Source organism: Cygnus olor, chromosome 2 (genome assembly GCF_009769625.2).
Source record: "Cygnus olor isolate bCygOlo1 chromosome 2, bCygOlo1.pri.v2, whole genome shotgun sequence".
NCBI classification, from domain to species: domain Eukaryota; kingdom Metazoa; phylum Chordata; class Aves; order Anseriformes; family Anatidae; genus Cygnus; species Cygnus olor.
Window position 1 is genome coordinate 20518518 of NC_049170.1, and position 18021 is coordinate 20536538.

Below are 18021 nucleotides of genomic sequence, written 5' to 3' on the forward strand. Positions count from 1 at the left end.
AAAATATAAAGATACAGAAAATACAGTGTTGTATTATTTACTGAACAAAATAAAAAATAAAAATGATGTGTGTGTGTGTGTTTTTTTTTTAAACAGTATTAAGTAATCAAATTTAGACCAAACAACCATCAACAAGAAATGTAAATAATTGTACTGTTAAGGTGGTGTCTACAACTTTTTTTTTAACTGCTTGAGATCTGAAACTGCTAATATTGTCTACCTCACTTTAAAATGAATCAAGTGCCTCTGTTTGTAGAGTATGTAAAAGCTTGATAGTCAATGACTAAAATGAAATGTACGTACAATACCTGAATTTAATATTTTAATAGCTCAGGCCCAGAGCATCAAAGTATTTAGGTTTCCACTCTGCATGGAAGATCTGGGTCTCAATGTATATTAACCCCTTCCATGAAAGGAGTAACTGTTTTTGATGCTGTGAATTTATAGCGTTGTCTTTCCCTATACAGGGAGGGAAAGTGTCAATATTAAAGAAAGAATGGTTCCAATAGGCAGAAAGGTTATGGCACTGCAACTACATGAACCACCTTCCCCACACAACATAAAAATATTCTAGTATTAAGGATTATTTTACAACTCAGTGGAAATATGCAGTAATGCAATCCATTTCCTTTGTCTGGATGACAAAAATGCAGTCTTAACAGTCACAAGAGCCCGCCTTGTGTTAGCTATAAAAAAAAATATATTTATATATATATTTATGCAACTACTATGTGCATTAAACAAAATCACTGTATGAATCAGCAGGGTTCAGTAACACTTGTATCTGAATCTCTTGGAGGGGTGCATTAAAGTCTGTGTTGCTTCTCAGGAAAGACTCACAATGAAATGGCAAAGGATAGAAACCCATTTGGTTAAAATGTTAACATCTTTCATATCACATTGCCTAAGAAATGGTCCATAAGATCTCTGGCAGATAAAATGATCTGTTGCCTTGACTTCAGCCTACTGCTCAGAAATGAAGAATATCCCTTGAAAAAGAAGGGGAAAAAAAAAAAAGGCAAAATTGATTTTTTAGTGAACATTGAAATAGAAAATGAGACCAATTTCATTGTAAACATCCATGAAATAACAATTTCACTGTTCTGAAAATCTCTATTGCCTTCATTTCTTATGAGTTTGTATATTGTGAGTTGTTTAGAAGGATATTAATCAGCAATGTACAAGAAACATTGTTCTACTCCCGAAAAACACATACTTTGTGACTCGCTCACTCAGGTGGGTAGGCTAATTTAGAGTTGAAAAGTGATTGTACTTCCACATCTGCTTGTAGAAATGTTGGAAAAAATCTTTTATTTTTCTTCTTTACCTGCACTGAGATACTTTTCTCAATCACCTGTGAACACTAATCAGTGCTGTTTGCACTGAAAGTGTACAGATTTGTCACTCAGTCTTTGAGATACCAGAGAAGAACACTTGAACCACAGGGTAATACCCTTGTGCACCAAAGCTTTATTATATTTTTGATTACTGTGCACCCCCAAACCTAAAGCCAATAATGTGGCACTTGTGCCATAGTTCTGATACCATAGGTGTCCACTGACAGGTGTTCTGCATGAACCATTGTGTGTCAGTCCACTAACAAAGACTACTGTGCAGTGGTAATCTGGTATCTTAGATAGTTTTTCTTCTTGGACAAAGCTTATCCAAAATCTTCTTTCTATTAGGCTACAGCAGCTTAGGGCTCCTTTTCTTTAAAGAGAGGCAAAGTAAATGTCTTACACCTGTAGGCCAGTACTGGTGTTCTGTCCTAAAAATTTTAGCATTGCTCTGATACAATGAAGCCTTCTTTTTCTCCAACTGGTTCGACTTCAGCATATGCAGGATGTCCTGATCCTCTTCTGAATTTCATTGCTGGCCATCTGCTCGGACGCCGCTATAACACCAACAAGAAAATAAACTTTCAGAATATAAAATTATTAATAAAAAATTATTAATAAAAAACTTTAAAAATGACCTGTATTTATTGTTTCTATCATTGTAAAACCCACTTCTTGTAGTTGTTAGAGGAACAGAGAAGCATGTCCGCTGCTCTTCCTTTCTAGTTCTGCATAGGAATTTGCTAATATACTCTGCTCCATGGGAAAATGTATATGAGAGTCCACTGAAACAAAACTGCTTTTAATTATTTAGAACCAAATTCTGACATGTTTATCCAGGACTGCCAAAATAATGACCTTCTATTTCAAGTGACAGTGTTCACAAGGAAAAGAGGCAAGGAGCACAAACTCACAGCAGGTTTCACCTGAACACCAGGAAATACTTCTTTCCTGTGAAAGTGACTGAGGAACGGAACAGCTTGCCCAGAGACATTGAGGAGTCTCTGCCCTTTGAGATATTCAGAAGCTGTCTTGACATAGTCATGGGCAACTAGCTCAATGTGGACCTGCTTGAGCAGGGAGTGGTTGGACCAGATGGCCTTGAGAGATCCCTTCCAACCACAACCATACTGTCCTTTTTTGATTCTATTTGAGTAGTATACCTTGATGGTTCAAATGGAAGCAGCCTTTTCATTTAAACTCATATGACCTTTTGCTATAAAGGTCTTAAGAGCTCCTAACTAATTTTCATTATTATCTGTGCTGACTGCTTTAAAAGCAGCTAAGCAACAGAGAAAAGAAATAAATAATTTATAGGGCAGATAAAACAATTCCTGTCTGACTGTGATGCCTCTGAGAAAGAAAAGTTCTTTAAAAAACCTACATTTTCAAACTAACTAATATCTGGGAAGGCTCAGATTTTGGGTGACCGAAATGAGATTCTGTCAAAGGGAACAGTTTTCAGGAAAGTAGGCCACAACTCTTTCATAAAGTCAGTTAACAAAAAATCCGATCCTAAAATGGTTATTCCCCACTGTACTGGCTATGAAAATTGTATCTGACAAATACGCTGATACATTTTTTTTTCTATACTGACAACTGTTGCAATCTGCTTGGAAAGAGGGCTGGAAGGTATAGCAAGGTACATAGAAACACTGCAGGAAAATAGGAGGAGAAACAATGAAGATAAATTGCAGCCTATAAACAGTTCAAAAAAAAATTACTCTAAAATTTTTCTTCCACAGATAATCATTGCATTTGATTTTCTGTCCCCTTAATACTGCATTTTGACTGCCTTTTGATCATTAAGAATATTTCATACAGCTGAGGGACCACAGGCAGCCATAGCCATGACATTATGCCAGGGCTCATGGTGCTGTTGGGCAGCAGACACTAAAGAAAACTTGGGGAACTGCTGAATCTTTTTACCAGCAAACCACACAGCTGTCTCTGGGTATAACACAAAGTTTTCCTTGGTGATCGCCATTAGGAAGATACAATATAAAAACAACTGTTTTCTCTTTCTCCCATTGCATGATCAGGTTGCTCATGAGGCATCTCGAGCTAAATTCTGTTTGGCAGGTAATTTAAAATCTCAGGCCTTTCAATGCAACACCTTCCTACAAAGTAGGAAGGCAGAACATTGTTCTCTTTAGCAGATGTCTTTTCCTAATAAACAAACTTAGTCTATTCAAACTTTGGAGTCTTTTTTTTCTATCTAGGCATGACTGAGCGTGGTTTCAAAATTAAGAAGGACAGTTTGGTTATTGGTAAAGAAAAAGGGTCATATTTTGTTCTCAGACTCACTGAAGTAAATCAAGAGTAATTCTATTAAATGCAAAGGACTTATTCCAGATTTACAGTAGTATAGATGAGAAAAGAGTTTGACCTGAGAGTTCTCTAACAAAAAAAAGAAAATGAAAACCAATGAAAAACTAATAGGAAAAAATAGTTAGAAAGTCTTAAATGGCAGCATGTAAAGATGAATTCAGTTTTAATCTATTACAATGCTTATTCTAAAACGTACCCATTATTAATTTCTACTTCCTTGCTACACTGCTGTTTCAAACTGATTCTACGATTTTGGGCTACCTTTCCAGGTGATGAAAAGTGGAATAGAGATGTTTATCAATTTTATCAATACAATAAGATACAACATAAACAGCAGTTGATCCAGAAATAAACCAACATGTTTGGAGGTCATCTTCAACAGTTATTTGCAGCTTTCTGTAGTTTCTTTTCATGTTTGAGGTGAGATTTTCCATTCCTAGTCAAAGTCTTTTTAATTTAAACTTTTTTTGTGCTTATGTGGTTATTGTAAGTGGTTATCAGTCTCAAAATAAAGCAGTGGCAAGCTACAGATTCATGTAGAAAATCCTGTAGAGACATTACAGTTTTAATTGATAAAACCAAAAGCAACTTAATTGATGTCAGGAGATAAATAGATTCTTGAATTATGAAAGCAGCTCAGCGAAGGCCTAATGCATTCTTCTCCTTTTTTCATTGTAAAGCAGAGTAATAGGTGGATTAAAACAAAACAAAAGAAACAAAACAAAACAAAACAATAAAAATCAAAACAAAATCCCATAACCTAAAAACACCACCACCACCACCACCTCCTAGGAAAAAAGAAAAAAAGAAAAAAAAGGAGACAAAGCAGGAAGAATGAAAACTTAAACTAATTCTTTAGTTTTGTCATCCAGCTTAACAGGAAAAAATATGTTTCTTTCTCTGGAATTAGAATATTAGAACTCTTAGAGGAAATCCTCCAAGCTGCAGCTGGAGAGCTGTAGCTCCTGCTTCCTTTCAGTGTATTACAAAGAAGAAAAGCAGGAATAGGATTTTTCTCATAGGACTGAAGTTTCCTTGAGTTCATTTTTTTTAAGCAAATGAGGTGGGGGAAAGTACTTTTGAACTTATGTTACCAAGACCTAAATCAGTGCCTAAATTAATATTATCTTAAAAATAAAGGAAATAATAAATTCAGACTTCCAGTGAAGAAGTTGGTAGAAAATCAATGTGAGATTTTTTAATGGATTTAAAAACAATTAGAAAATAACGAAATGGGAGGTAAAGTCTGCTTTGTACATGCCACAGGCAAATACAGAGTAAAGAACATACAAGATCTGTTATAGAAGAACAGACTTTTTCCAATAAAGCTGTATTGAAATACTGGTATTTGAAAATAGATGTCCTGCTTTTTTCTAAGGAACTGAAAGATTATGGTGCTAACATTATACACTATCTCTAAAATTTATGCCAGTTAAACATCACTTTTCCCCTGAGATGGTGATTCATTAAAAGCAATTGCTATTAATATATTTTGTTAGCTGGAGTATATTATAAACTTTTACACTTCCTTTTATACATCAGAAGACAAGTTTCTATCAGTAGAGGACAGAAGGAACTTGGTAACACATATAACCCATTTGATATTCTTGCATCCTGTCCTCTATTTTCCTCATTCCACCCTCATCCTAACTTTCATTCAAAAAAGAAAAATGGAATAATGGAATGAACACAATTCTACACAGAATTCTATACAGAATTGTATGATGTCAGAAGAGCAATGAAAGGAAAACCTTATGAAAAATCTGCCCCTCTGTCATCTTCCCATCCCTGCCTCATAGACACTTTGTGCTGAAAATCTTCTAAAAGATTATCAAAAGTTTTGTTTTGTGTAAAATAACCAGAAGCAAGCAAGCAAGCAAGCAAACAGTGTTTGTGTGTGGATCAACTCTTCATTCCTATTCAGCAGTAAACTTGAGCTGTGGATTTCACCAAGACACAGAAATATTATCTTTCCAAACTTAGCTTACACAAGTACAAATACTTGACTTAATTTGTGAAAGTCAATCTTTCAGAGTCTTGAAAGACACTCCAGATCTCCCTAGCAAACTTTATTCCCCACTAACCAACATAAATGCTGAAGTTATTGAGTAATTGAGTACTTTTTAGGCTGAATGCTTTGATGCAACTTTGCCTTCTCTATTGATTATTTTTGTATTAATTTTTTTTTAAATATTCAGAGGACTGTTTCACCACTTCTTCTGAAGGTTGCATCTTACTTATCCATTGATGTTCAATTCTAACTCAAAGGTATAAAGATATTTAAATCTAATTAAAAGCTGTATTTTTAACCACACTTTGCCAATAGCATCCAAGTTTAATTCTCCTAACTGGAAGAATGCAAATACAGGACCATTCAAATTCTGGGTTAACTGACAGAACTCCAGGCAAAGTGTAAAAAAAACAACACAAATTAATTAAGAAAAGGAGGAAAAACTATGGTAAGGCCTATTGCTAAATGAACATATGTTAACCTGATGTCAGCAACACACATTAGTCTGAGTACACTTGTCCAGCATTACTCCAGCTGGGTATTCAGGCCTTCTACTTTCACAATACAAGGAAAGCTCCTCCTGTTATCAGCTACTTTGCCCATAATAAGTGTTTGCACTAATGAAGTTACCTGTAATATTGTTTAGGCAGTTATAATTTGTGCATCAGTCTTTAATCTCTTCTACAAACAACCAATTTACTTGGCAAATCGCAGTCAGAAATGGATGATGCTTCAAATATCTGAAACTGTACCTATGATATGTATTTCTAGGAATAAGAAAAGATCAATTGCTTGACACCATGTTATTTGAATATTTTGAAGAACCTGTTCTAAAATATAGATTGTATGAGACTGTAAAATTTAGTAGTGGAATTTACTGACTTTATTTATTTTTTGTCTTTGATAGAAATGCTTCTTTAAAATATCTCTGCAATTTAAAACACTTATTATAACAATGTTTCTGCAGTCATAGGAACATCTAAATAGCTGGCTGCTGATGGACAAGAAACAGAATGCCTCCTTCCTCCCCACCTTTGACTTTTATTGTCAATGTTGGCTCTTTATTTTAGTGCTCCTCCCCTGTGGCTGATTTAGGTTTCCCTTGCTGAGCTGCTGGTTCCTGCTGAGCTGAATAAGCTTTGGAAAAAATAACTTTACTGTCAGCATAAGGCAATGGCAGAGAGATCAATGACAATATCCCAAATGGCACAATGCAGCAGGACTTTGAAAGAAGAGAAAAATGATACCTGTTCTCTTCTTTTTAATCATCATCTTCATGAAAAACAATTCAGTCCTAGCTTCTGGACAAAACCAAATTGGAGACTGTGTCCAGACTTTTTCAAACTAAGTGCATAATCCTCTGTAAAATGCACATGCGTAACAAAAAGTTTGGGCCATATCTCCAAAAAAATCAGCAGAGCTTTGTAAGCTTCACCACTTGTCTAAGCCAGCTGAGAAGCTGACTTTTTTTTTTTTAAATCCTATTTACTTCTCACTTATTTGAAGAGATACACTGCATCTGTAACATTAATGCAGAATCCCGGAAATGGTGCATGGAAAACAGGGCTGGTTGTCAAACAATGGCTTTTATTTGTGAAGTACTGCTACGAGCAGAGATATACAACAGTGAGCCAGAAATGCACATTAACTCCCTAAGTTCTGAAACACCACAATATATCTCTAACTTTTTTTGATTGCTTTCTCCTCGTACTTCCTTCCTGTAAGCAGAAAACGTATTAGCAGAAGGTCAAAAACTGAAGAAAATCTAGTGCTAGATCTGAGTACTGGTGAACATTTGCAGACACTGCAACAGAGTCCTCTGTGCAGCTCAACTGTTAGAAAAATGCCAAACAGAGCTTTCTCAGACCACCCTGGGCATGACTAAGGATTTGGGAACCATCCTCAAACCATAGTACTAGTCTAAATACCTTACTGTGAGGATTACAGAGTTAAATGACATGAATTCAGAGCCTTCTAAGCTAAAAAGCAGTTCCAGGTACATTTAGTTTACTTGTAGATACATAATTCAAGTTACATCAGGAAGAGTTGAGGTGCATCCACCAGGCTCTGATCATGCACGATTATTTTATTTACTGAAGAACTGCAGCTGCTCATTCCTTTCTCCTCTGACTGTAAGGTCACTCCACACACCCAGCTCCATAGCACCAGTTCAACTCTCTGTGTGGTCATTTGAAAAACCAGATTTATGAAAATATCCAGCCTGAACATCCAAAACAAAGTAAAAAAAACAACTAAAAAAGACGTAGGTATGTGCATATGTGTGTGAGTGTACATGCATGTTTCCAAGCAGCTGAATTAGCTGTGGAAAATCTCCATGGAGGGTGGGGACATGAAGGCAAAATAAAGGATATGATCTACATCACAGGCAGGTGATCCACTACAGCTGGGACATTATGCTTGACTTCTTGGCCAACAAACCTCAGATTCTGAATGCAAGTGGTATAGCTAGTGGACAACTATCTATGGTATAGCTAGATTTCTGCTACAAGCTTCTTTTGTTGAAAAAGACGTGAAGGAGTATTACTTTTTGAAGTACCCTACTTTTCAAAAATCAGTGCAACTAAGTTCAAAGCATATTTTATATGTTCTCAAGAGACACAAGATTCCTCAAGGTTAGGATAGGCATGTAACTTGATTCAAATGGGAAAATTATTAGCAACAAAAAAACAAACTCAAAGGAAAGGAAATACCACAGGGATAACCACAAAGAAACAAAAGAACAGTGCATGCAACATCTTGTCTGCCACTCTGCAAGCAAATCTTTAGTTAACTTTTACTTTTAGCTTATAGAAACAGTCTGCATTCATTGGAACTTTGACTGGAACTCCCTTGCTTAAAAAGTTGATAATTCATTCTGTCTCTAGGCCACCAAAGAAGATTCCAACTTAAACAATGAAACACATGTTGAATAGTGTTGGGACTGGAAGAAACAGGAAAACATTGCATTTTGATTTGAATCTTCCACATACTTAGTAAAAGGGGAAACTCTGAAAAAGTATTCAGCAATTTTGATGGTATTCTTTTAAAGTGGTACACTGTTATGGACAAATTGAATTACATTGGCATGCAAGATTTTTCAAGCTCTTTGTTCAAAATAGCCATTTTCATTCCAGGTGGAGCTGCACTCAATAGCTGTGAACAAAACCACTGTAGGAAACATTTTCTTCAGACTTTAGGGGAAAAAAAACACATCAAATGTTACTCTGTTCTAAGAGAATAGTTGCTTTTGGAATAAATGACCTTTTTCTTGTCTTTTGTGTGCAGCTTATTTAAACCAACTAGTGCATTCAGGATACCATTTAACGCTACTCAGAGATGTCACAAGGGGTTGCATTTATCAATGCAAAGTTAACCAGTGCAGTTCGTGTGTGTTGTGGTTTAGCCCGGCTGGCAGTCAAACACCACACAGCCGTTCGCTCACCCTCCCCCCTCCCTCTCCGGGATGGGGGAGAGAAACGGGAAAGTGAAGCCTGTGAGTTGAGATAAAGACAGTTTATTAAGACAGGAAAAGAATAACAACAACAATAATAATAATAATAGTATTAATAGTAATAATGTGTACGAAATAAGTGATGCACAATGCAATTGCTCACCACCCGTTGACCGATGCCCAGCCTATCCCCGAGAAGCCGCCCACCCCTCCACCCCGGCTAGCCACCCCTATATATTGTTCAGCATGACGTCAGATGGTATGGAATACCCCTTTGGCCAGTTTGGGTCAGCTGTCCTGGGTCTGTCCCCTCCCAGCTTCTGCTGCATCCCTAGCCTGCTCGCTAGCAGGACAGAGAGAGGCTGAAAAGTCCTTGGCTTGGTGTAAGCACTGCTCTACAACAATTAAAACATCAGTATGTTATCAGCGCTCTTCTCATTCTAATCCAAAACATAGCACCCTGCCAGCTACTAGGAGGAAAATTAACTCTGTCCTAACTGAAACCAGGACAGTGTGTGGGTGTATTAAGGGGGAATTTCAGTTAAAAAAAGGGACTAGATGGCAAACATGAGGGGCATCGCAACTGGGATTTGGGATGAGCTCTGTGAAAACATGAGTGAAGTGGTAAATGAATATTGGGTGATAACTGCAGAGAACACAAGGGAGAAAGAGACTTAAGGCATCAGATATAGGATCAATTTATTTTACTTTTCTCTATTCAGTAACCAGTCATGACTATAAACCAAATTAACTTAAAATTCCTTACACAGCTATTAAACCAGAAAGCAGCAGAATCTGACTGAAAATGATGTTATCTACAAAAACATGACAATATCCTAGCATCTTAGCTACAAAAAGAAATTACTTTATTAGTTGTGTTACAGTTTTGAATGAATGCTATGTTTAATATCAACATGATGTTGTGTAGGGATTCCTTTATACAGTAATTAAAAAAAAAACACAAATGAGGCAGGGTCTTCATTTCACACTGCTTTAGATTTATATTAATCAGTGATGGCAGATAGACTGATACAGATCTTGATTTGGCTGGAAGACTTGACAAAAGACTACATGGTGCTAATAATTTTTAGACAACTGCATGAGGGAGCTGCCTGTGCATCTCTTACATTTTGCTGCACAACTTGCTTTATTAATCGACTCATACAAATGAATATTATTTTCAGAAATATTTATGTGCTTCTCCTCACTTCATGATTGAGCCCATGGCAACCCTCTTGAGCTCTTTCCCCACAATGGTGACATCAGATCCACATTTGATTCATTTAATTCCTTTCCCATAAGTAAAACAATTGTCTGCCATGGTATATGGGGTACCATGTTATCTGTGACAGATTACTGATTACTGTATCTGTAACAGACTACTGATTAATTGCATGAACTTCTTTTTTTTTTGTAAAATTGACCTATTTATACCAGTTATGCCTCTTTTTAAATTTTATTTTTTATTTTTTTAATTCAGTTTCGAAATGCAAGTCTAAGAAGATATATACTATTATACATCCTATAGATAAGATGAATATAAGAATAATACTCTATTCTTTATTTCTTGAATTGGTCAAACTGTGTACTGGAAATTTAATATTGGAAATTAAATGATTAAACTTTTTAAAAGCAATTTCAGTTCCAGAATAAATTGCTTTATTCTGCTCTTTTGTGCTTACAATAGCAATAATGGCTTTACAGTTTTGGAATTTGTGGAAATGCTGTAAATACAGAGCAATCCCTTTCTCTGTGCCTTGTGGTTTTACCTCTCCATCAGATTTTTTTACCTGGGAAAAGGGGAAAGCATAGGGAAAGCCCACCTTCTCATGGCTTGAAATTTCACAAGTATCACATTTTTCCTAGTAGCAAAAAGAGCTGTGCCACATTTTGCATAAATTTGATTTTGACTGATTTACTTAATCCTATCCTTATTCATTTTTTCCTCCTTTATTTAAAACAGAAAGATTACATATATATATATTTTTTTTTTTCTAAAGCCTACATTGCTTGCTAAAAGACATTTTATCTTTGACTGCAGAGACTGACTAATGTCACCTACAGATTAAATTTAGTGGAATGAGTTTACCAAAACTGACCAAGGCACCACAGTTTGCATGATAATATCAAATAATGAAATAAGTTAACCTGCCAAATTAGTACACTATGAAAAAGAATCAATGCGTATTTTCATTTGTTCTTCTTCTTTCCTCCTGGCAAATGGTGTTGCCATTTACTTAGCCTTTTTAGTGACATCATAACAGATAAGTAACTTGTTTTTACTAAATTGATTAAATAGCATTCAGTGTGTGAAAAGATGGAAAGGGACAAAGCATTCTCTTTCGTACTTGGACCAGCGGAGTTTTGTGTCTACATCGATAGAGAAATGGCTTGAAATGTCACATAGACATGAAAGAAAGCTATTGATTTTATTATGTGGATGCTGTTCCCCATTGGTTAACACAGTTACATTGCTTGAGCCTAGAATACTGATAAAAAATTCATTTTGATTTCTGTCACTACTGTTGCATCTAAGCAGTATATTTATTATAATACTGTCTTAAAGATGAATCATTCTGTTCATTTTCATATCTCATTTCAATTCATTTTACTGTCACTAAGAATGAATGTCTATATCTTTTTGGTCCAGACTTTTTCCTAAGCAATCCCTTGGTATGTCCCTAGTGACACTTCCAGTGCTTCTGCAACTTCACTATTGCCCATTAGAAAGTGTCTAGGCTCTTAAAAGCAAGAGACTACTGCAAGTGGGGGTTATAAGCAACCAGTATTTTCTTTCATGTTTAGCAGCTCCATATTTATCATAAGGCAGAGGAACATTGTTGAAAAAAACACAGGTAAGTATAAATATATTTTTTTTTTGGGGGGGGTGGTGGTGGAAATGAACACCTATGGAAAATGTTCTTTTCTCATATTGTCATGTACAGTGGAGCTGAGTTGAATAAATGTCAGCATCTGCAATGTAGATGTCTGCATCTAAGGTAGCTGTCTATATTTGAGGGAGAAAAATGGTAATTTATCTAATTCTAAAGGGGATGTTTCAAATAGGTCAGATGAATCATGGTCTATAAGAGCATGTTTCTCTCTACAGAAAAGGGACTTGATAGATTTAGATGTTAAAATTAGGTGAAAAGAATCCTTCCCACACTGTGAGGCAAAGTGTTAAAAAAATCTACAAATGAATGTATGGAACAGCTAACAGGCTTCCAGCTAAAAACTTACTTTAATTCAGCCCTTCTGTAGAATTAGTGAATGCATAAATTTTATTTTTTTTCCAAGTAAAAATAATAGAAAAGCTATTTGTCCCAAAATAAAATGCCAATGCACATGAAAGCTAATGAAAAATGTTATGCAGAGGAAGAGGAAAGATAGGAAAGAGAGGTGATATTTGAGATATATTTTTTGTGTATAGCCTGTATAAAAATGAAGCAAGTAAAGCAATAGTACCTAAAGAAGAAGCTGTGACAAACATGCTAAGTATGAAAGTGCTACTCCTGCTGGGTGGGTTAGGTGTGTTTCTTGAAAGCTTACACTATGATTACAAGAATATTTTCTAGATTTAGTTAAGAAAGTTCTACTCTGAAGACCCCATTTTTTTTTTTATTTTATTTTTTTTTTTATTTTTTCAGCTGACAGGGCTATTGACATAACGTGTTACATTTGTCTTACCTCTATGAAGAAGAGACTAGCAGCTGATGTTGGATGATGATACATATAGACAGTCACGAGGATGGCTGCAGCCACAATGAGGACCAGGACTAGAATACCAACAATTAAGCCAGCGTGAAGTGTTCCACCTTTCTTCTCTGCAGCACTGTCATCTGTGGAAGCTGCACGAATGGCACACTTATTAGTACAGTAACATGTCTTATCCATTCCATTTCACAGCTGGGAATTGAACATTTGCTTTTTCTATATTACATGTTCCTTACCTTTCACACTTGAAGTTGGAAAAGATGCTAGGTGTCCCTTTCCCACACAACTGAATATTCATATAATCATAATGAACAGATATTTCCAAATCATAGAGTCATTAAGTTTGGAAGAGACCTTCAAGATCATCTGGTCCAACCATCACCCTACTACCAATGTCACCCACTAAACCATGTCCCTAAGCGCCAGGTCCAGCCTTCCTTGAACACCCCCAGGGACGGTGACTCCACCACCTCCCTGAGCAACCCGTTCCAATGCCTGGCTGCTCTTTCTGAGGAGAAATGTCTCCTCATTTCTGACCTAAACTTCCCCTGGCGCAACTTGAGGCCATACCCTCTGGTCTTATCACTAGTTACTTGTGAGAAGAGGCTGACCCCCCAGCTCCCCACACCTTCAACATTTTACTAATTCTGACTTCATAAACACAAAATCAATATCCTTTTATTTGAATATAATCTGGACATGCTGAGGTTCCCAATTCCCTTAGTAATGAATTTTTCCTTGATTTCCTGATAAAACTACTGCAGTTGCCCTTCAGACAAGAAGTACTAATGGAATCCATTTTGAATATTGTATCTTATTTTTTAAAGCCTCAGGTTGAGCAATGCCACTAATCCTTATGAGGTCTGGCCAATAAACAAATTCTGAAAGCCTGATTCATTAGTTTGGAGAGGGGTTTTGAACCACGCTGTGCAACTGAATCAGACTGCCAAAAGTGTGCCAAAACCGATGCATGCTAAATGACCCTGTAATATTTTAATCTTGGTCTGAATGGGATACACATTGTACCGAAGTGTAATGGAAGATCATCTATTTACTAAACTTGGTACTGAGAGGTTGTTCATATTATGTTCCTGTCAGGAGAAAACAGCTCTGTCTGTCACACAACTTGTCCGTAGTACTTCCAAGTAAGTGACTAAGTCTTTTAACAGCACTGCGACCTCTGTGAAAAAGTCTCTCAGTAAACTAGCCAACATCTGTAGGATTGCTTGTGGCTGGGTGTAACTTCTACTTTGAACACCCCAGAGTATCGCAGCTAGTGCAAACATGGCGATCAGCAATGATTCTTCAGTATTGTCTTGCATAAAAGAAAGGCTCTTCTACCCATCACTGCAGGCAGCAGTGATTCAGAAGCACTGCGTTTAAGAAACACCATCAGGGCACTGCTGATTTGGCTTCAGAAACTTGCATCACTCTTCTAATATTCCCACTGATTTCTGCCTTTCTGGCAATCTGTCAAATCACTTCCATGACTTACTCCATAAAAAACTTGTCTCTAGTTTCACTTATAGGATTTTTTTCTTCAATTCCACTATTAAATTTCCTCTCAAAATGCTTGTTTGCCAAGCTGATTATAATGAAAGTGGTTGATTTCTACAGTCCCTGTTTTGTTTGTGCTGTTTTAGAGTTTGGTTGTTTTAGAGGGTCACAGTCTGTGAGGTCAGGGGCTATCTCCCTTATATTTGCTCTTAGAAAACAACTATTGAGTTCTGAGTATTGCTTCCAGCAAATTATTATTATTATTATCATTATTATTATTATTATTATTAACAACAATAACAACAATAGCAATGCCTGTACATGGCCTTTCACCATGAATATGATTACAGTTGAAACACTCCACACTAATATTAAAAAAAAATGAACTGGAAAATACAGAATAACTATCTATTGATCCTTACTCAGCATTAAATGCCTTGTACGAGGAGCAATACAAGAAAATAGGAATGGTTAACCTTAGTGTAACAGCTCATACATCCATTTGTAGCAGCACTTTTCCTCAAAGAAGGACTGCATGACCCCATTGCAATAATAGGGAGAAAAGGAAAATGAAGATGTATTATCTTAGTCAAGAGCTGTTTCTAACCATAACATGGAAATAAATCTATGCGATAAGAACTTATTCATGTAAGTTTCCCTTGCTTTGGTCTGTATTTTCTAAATCTTGAGGCAGGACAGTTGAATCTGCACAGCACTGCTCTGCTCTTCCTCATGAAGTCAGTGAGACTGCTTGTGGAGCGAGGAGGTGAGTAACGGTATCAGAGGATAAAGAAAAAGAACCCAATAATTTTAGAAGGTAAAATATGACATGGGAGGCATTAATTAATCTAATAAAACATTGCAAGCATGCACCCTCCACCCAGGTACTGCCTAATCATTTTATTGAAAAGTTCATGAGTATCTGTTCCTACAGGAACTTTGGTATTAATTGTGCTGAATCTGGACATCAAGCTTGAGCTTAGGCGTGAACAGAATCCCAGAACAAGGCCTCTCCCCACATAAATCCTGCAGAGGGATTTACTCAAAGCTTAGTGTACAAAAATGGCTATGAGCTTTTTTAAAAGAAAAGCAGCATTGCTCCCCCCCCCCTTTTTTTTTTTTTTTTTTTTTTTTTTTTACAATACGGATGGTGAAAATTTTCAGCTCATCCTTTTGTATTGTAGTAAAAGAAAGGAAATATTGCCTAGGATGAGATCTATTTCCAAATAATTTCCAGCCAAATGGCACTTAAAAGACTTCCCTAAAATAGTGCCTCTAACTTTCAAGTAGTGGAGTCTTTTACTTGACATAGCCATTATTAATTATTAAATAGCTATTCACTTTCAGCTGAATATAGATGATGTATACAAACTATAGATTTAATTTCTGTTTCTGCACTGTAACAATATTTATTACTTGCACTTGTATTTCAAATTGCAAAGTAAATGCAAATTAAGCAATTGAAAGGCCATCAGAAAAGGCCTACTGTATTGTACATGCTCTGGGTTGGGCTATTAATTCCCAGTGATGAGCAGTTACTTGTGTGAGTCACCCTACTGAGAAGTAACTACTTGCCAGAAGGAGCAGAAGGTTCATAGACTGTCTCATAATTTTCTTTCTGACAGTTTCTTATTCTTTGACTCTTCCCTTCAATGCCACATTGGTGCATCATAGACTGCTGGATCACTTGTACACATTTCCAGGCCAATTTACATTAAATGAGTGATTTGTATTGTAACTAGTTTATGGTTGAAGGCAGAACATCGTATTCTGCATATCAAGAAATGCTGGATTTCAGCAAAGGTCCTAAGCACTTTGTAAAGACTATCAAATGAATCCCCTTTGATTTGATATTTTCTCAGCATTTAGCATCTAGCTTTGCAACTGAGGATGCTGTCACTTCCAAATAACACAGGTGACAACAGCCTGCCTAGATTTCTACTAGTCTAGGGTGGAGCACTGCATGGACATCAGTGCAGTGATCAGAATGGCAAATTTGAAAACAAATGAAATACAAGAAATGCTTTTCTTAAATGACAAGAAGTGTAAGTAACTTGTAATTTCCATAATCGACACTCATTTCATTGACCCCAGGGCTCAAATACTCATGAGAAATTGATTTCACTCCCTTTGCACAGAGACAATAAACAGTGCTGTCAACTTTGAAAATACTCTCTGCTGCAAAATCAACTGACAGCTCTTTTAAAAAGCTACCAAGGGAAATAGATGAAAAAACAAAAGGGGGCTCAGAAACTTTTTCAGGTGCAGAAATCTTATTAAGCTTATCACAGTACATCTGCTGTTCCAGGCAAGGCTAATCCCATAGGAGGATATTTGTCTTATGACCAACCCTTTCCCAAGCTTTCTCAGTGGAACTTTCCCCAAACTTTCATTTTCTTGTGCTCAAAATAACAGTTGTTACATACAATATGCTCTATTTACAATTCCTCCCCAGATTTTTTTCATGTATAAACCTTTTAAGCAGAAGGAGCATGTTAACATCTGCAAGGTTAGTCTGCTTCTAATTAGGTTCTGAATAACAGTACAGAAACAGCAACTAACTTTTTCCCAAGTATAAAGACACACAATACTAACATGAAATAACCATTTTCCTGCTGGAATGCTGTCTAAAAAAAAAATAAATTGAAAAAAACAAACAAACCAACAACACCCTGTTGTCATTGTTTGCATGATAAACACATTGGGACTATCATCTTTGATTTTATATTATTATGTTATATCTCTACTTACTGTTGGGTTAGAGTCTTTTGGCACAGAAGAAAACAAAAAGTGAAGGAATTGTGAATAAAAAATCTTGTCCTGGTCCATGCGGACTGTGATGCTGACTTTAAGAGGAACAAAGGAATGTACAAACAGGGATGGTTACCTAGAGCATACATAGAGCAAACACATTGTGGATGGATTCTTGATACTGTTTATTTCACTATTGCATATTAATCATATGCAATATGCAAAAGACGCAAAAAAAAACCCAAGGTTTTCTATTACCTAAACTTAAGGTTCACATGAAGTTTCCACTGTGATAGTTTTATATATAAGAAAACAAAACTGTGATACATACATATACATCTTTCATGATATGAGATGGAAAAGAATGTATTTGCTGAAGCTTTACATCTCTGCCTGTGAGAACAGAGATATGAAAAACTTTTGTTAGAAAATGGAAGAAAAATATGTGAAGCTAGAAGCTTTCCTTTAGATGAAGTGACATGGATCTAAGCGCAAATGACGTATGGAAAAAAAAAAGAATTTCTTTGTGTACCTTGAAACCTCCTTTTTCCTCCACATCATTGCTTTTTGCTCTTGCATTTTAGTCAGATGGCAAAAAGCTCCCATTCAAACTTAGATGCATGTGCACCTTTACAGGATATGTTGCAATACTTTATTCGATCCTCCTGACTGACACAGCTATACTAGAAAAGCCAGGGATACAGATGACAGCAATCAGCCTAAAGACAATAATCACTAGTGTTTCTCCATGAAGAACACTGAGGTTTGTTCTCTCCCCTCTTTTTACCCGATGAATGAATTTTCATGGTAAACCTCTGCATATATCACAAAAAGTTAAAGAATAAACCCTGCAACTACTTCTCATACAGGAATGATTTATTATAAAATGTGTATTTGCTGTTAGGTCATGAGGTAGAATAGGACATATT

At 36.2% G+C, this 18021-nt stretch overlaps 1 protein-coding gene across 1 annotated transcript in view; it reads right to left on the bottom strand.

The window, feature by feature from the left end:
- Nucleotides 1-1296: 1296 nt before the first annotated feature.
- The window catches only part of PLXDC2 (plexin domain containing 2), a 266237-nt gene continuing 249512 nt past the window's right edge, over nt 1297-18021 (bottom strand). Inside the window, exons 13-14 of the mRNA XM_040546250.1 lie at nt 12818-12978; nt 1297-1894 (exon numbers count right to left, since the gene is read on the bottom strand). Coding sequence (XP_040402184.1) covers nt 1778-1894; nt 12818-12978 — 278 coding nt within the window. The 3' untranslated portion in view covers nt 1297-1777. The remainder of the gene's footprint in view (nt 1895-12817; nt 12979-18021) is intronic.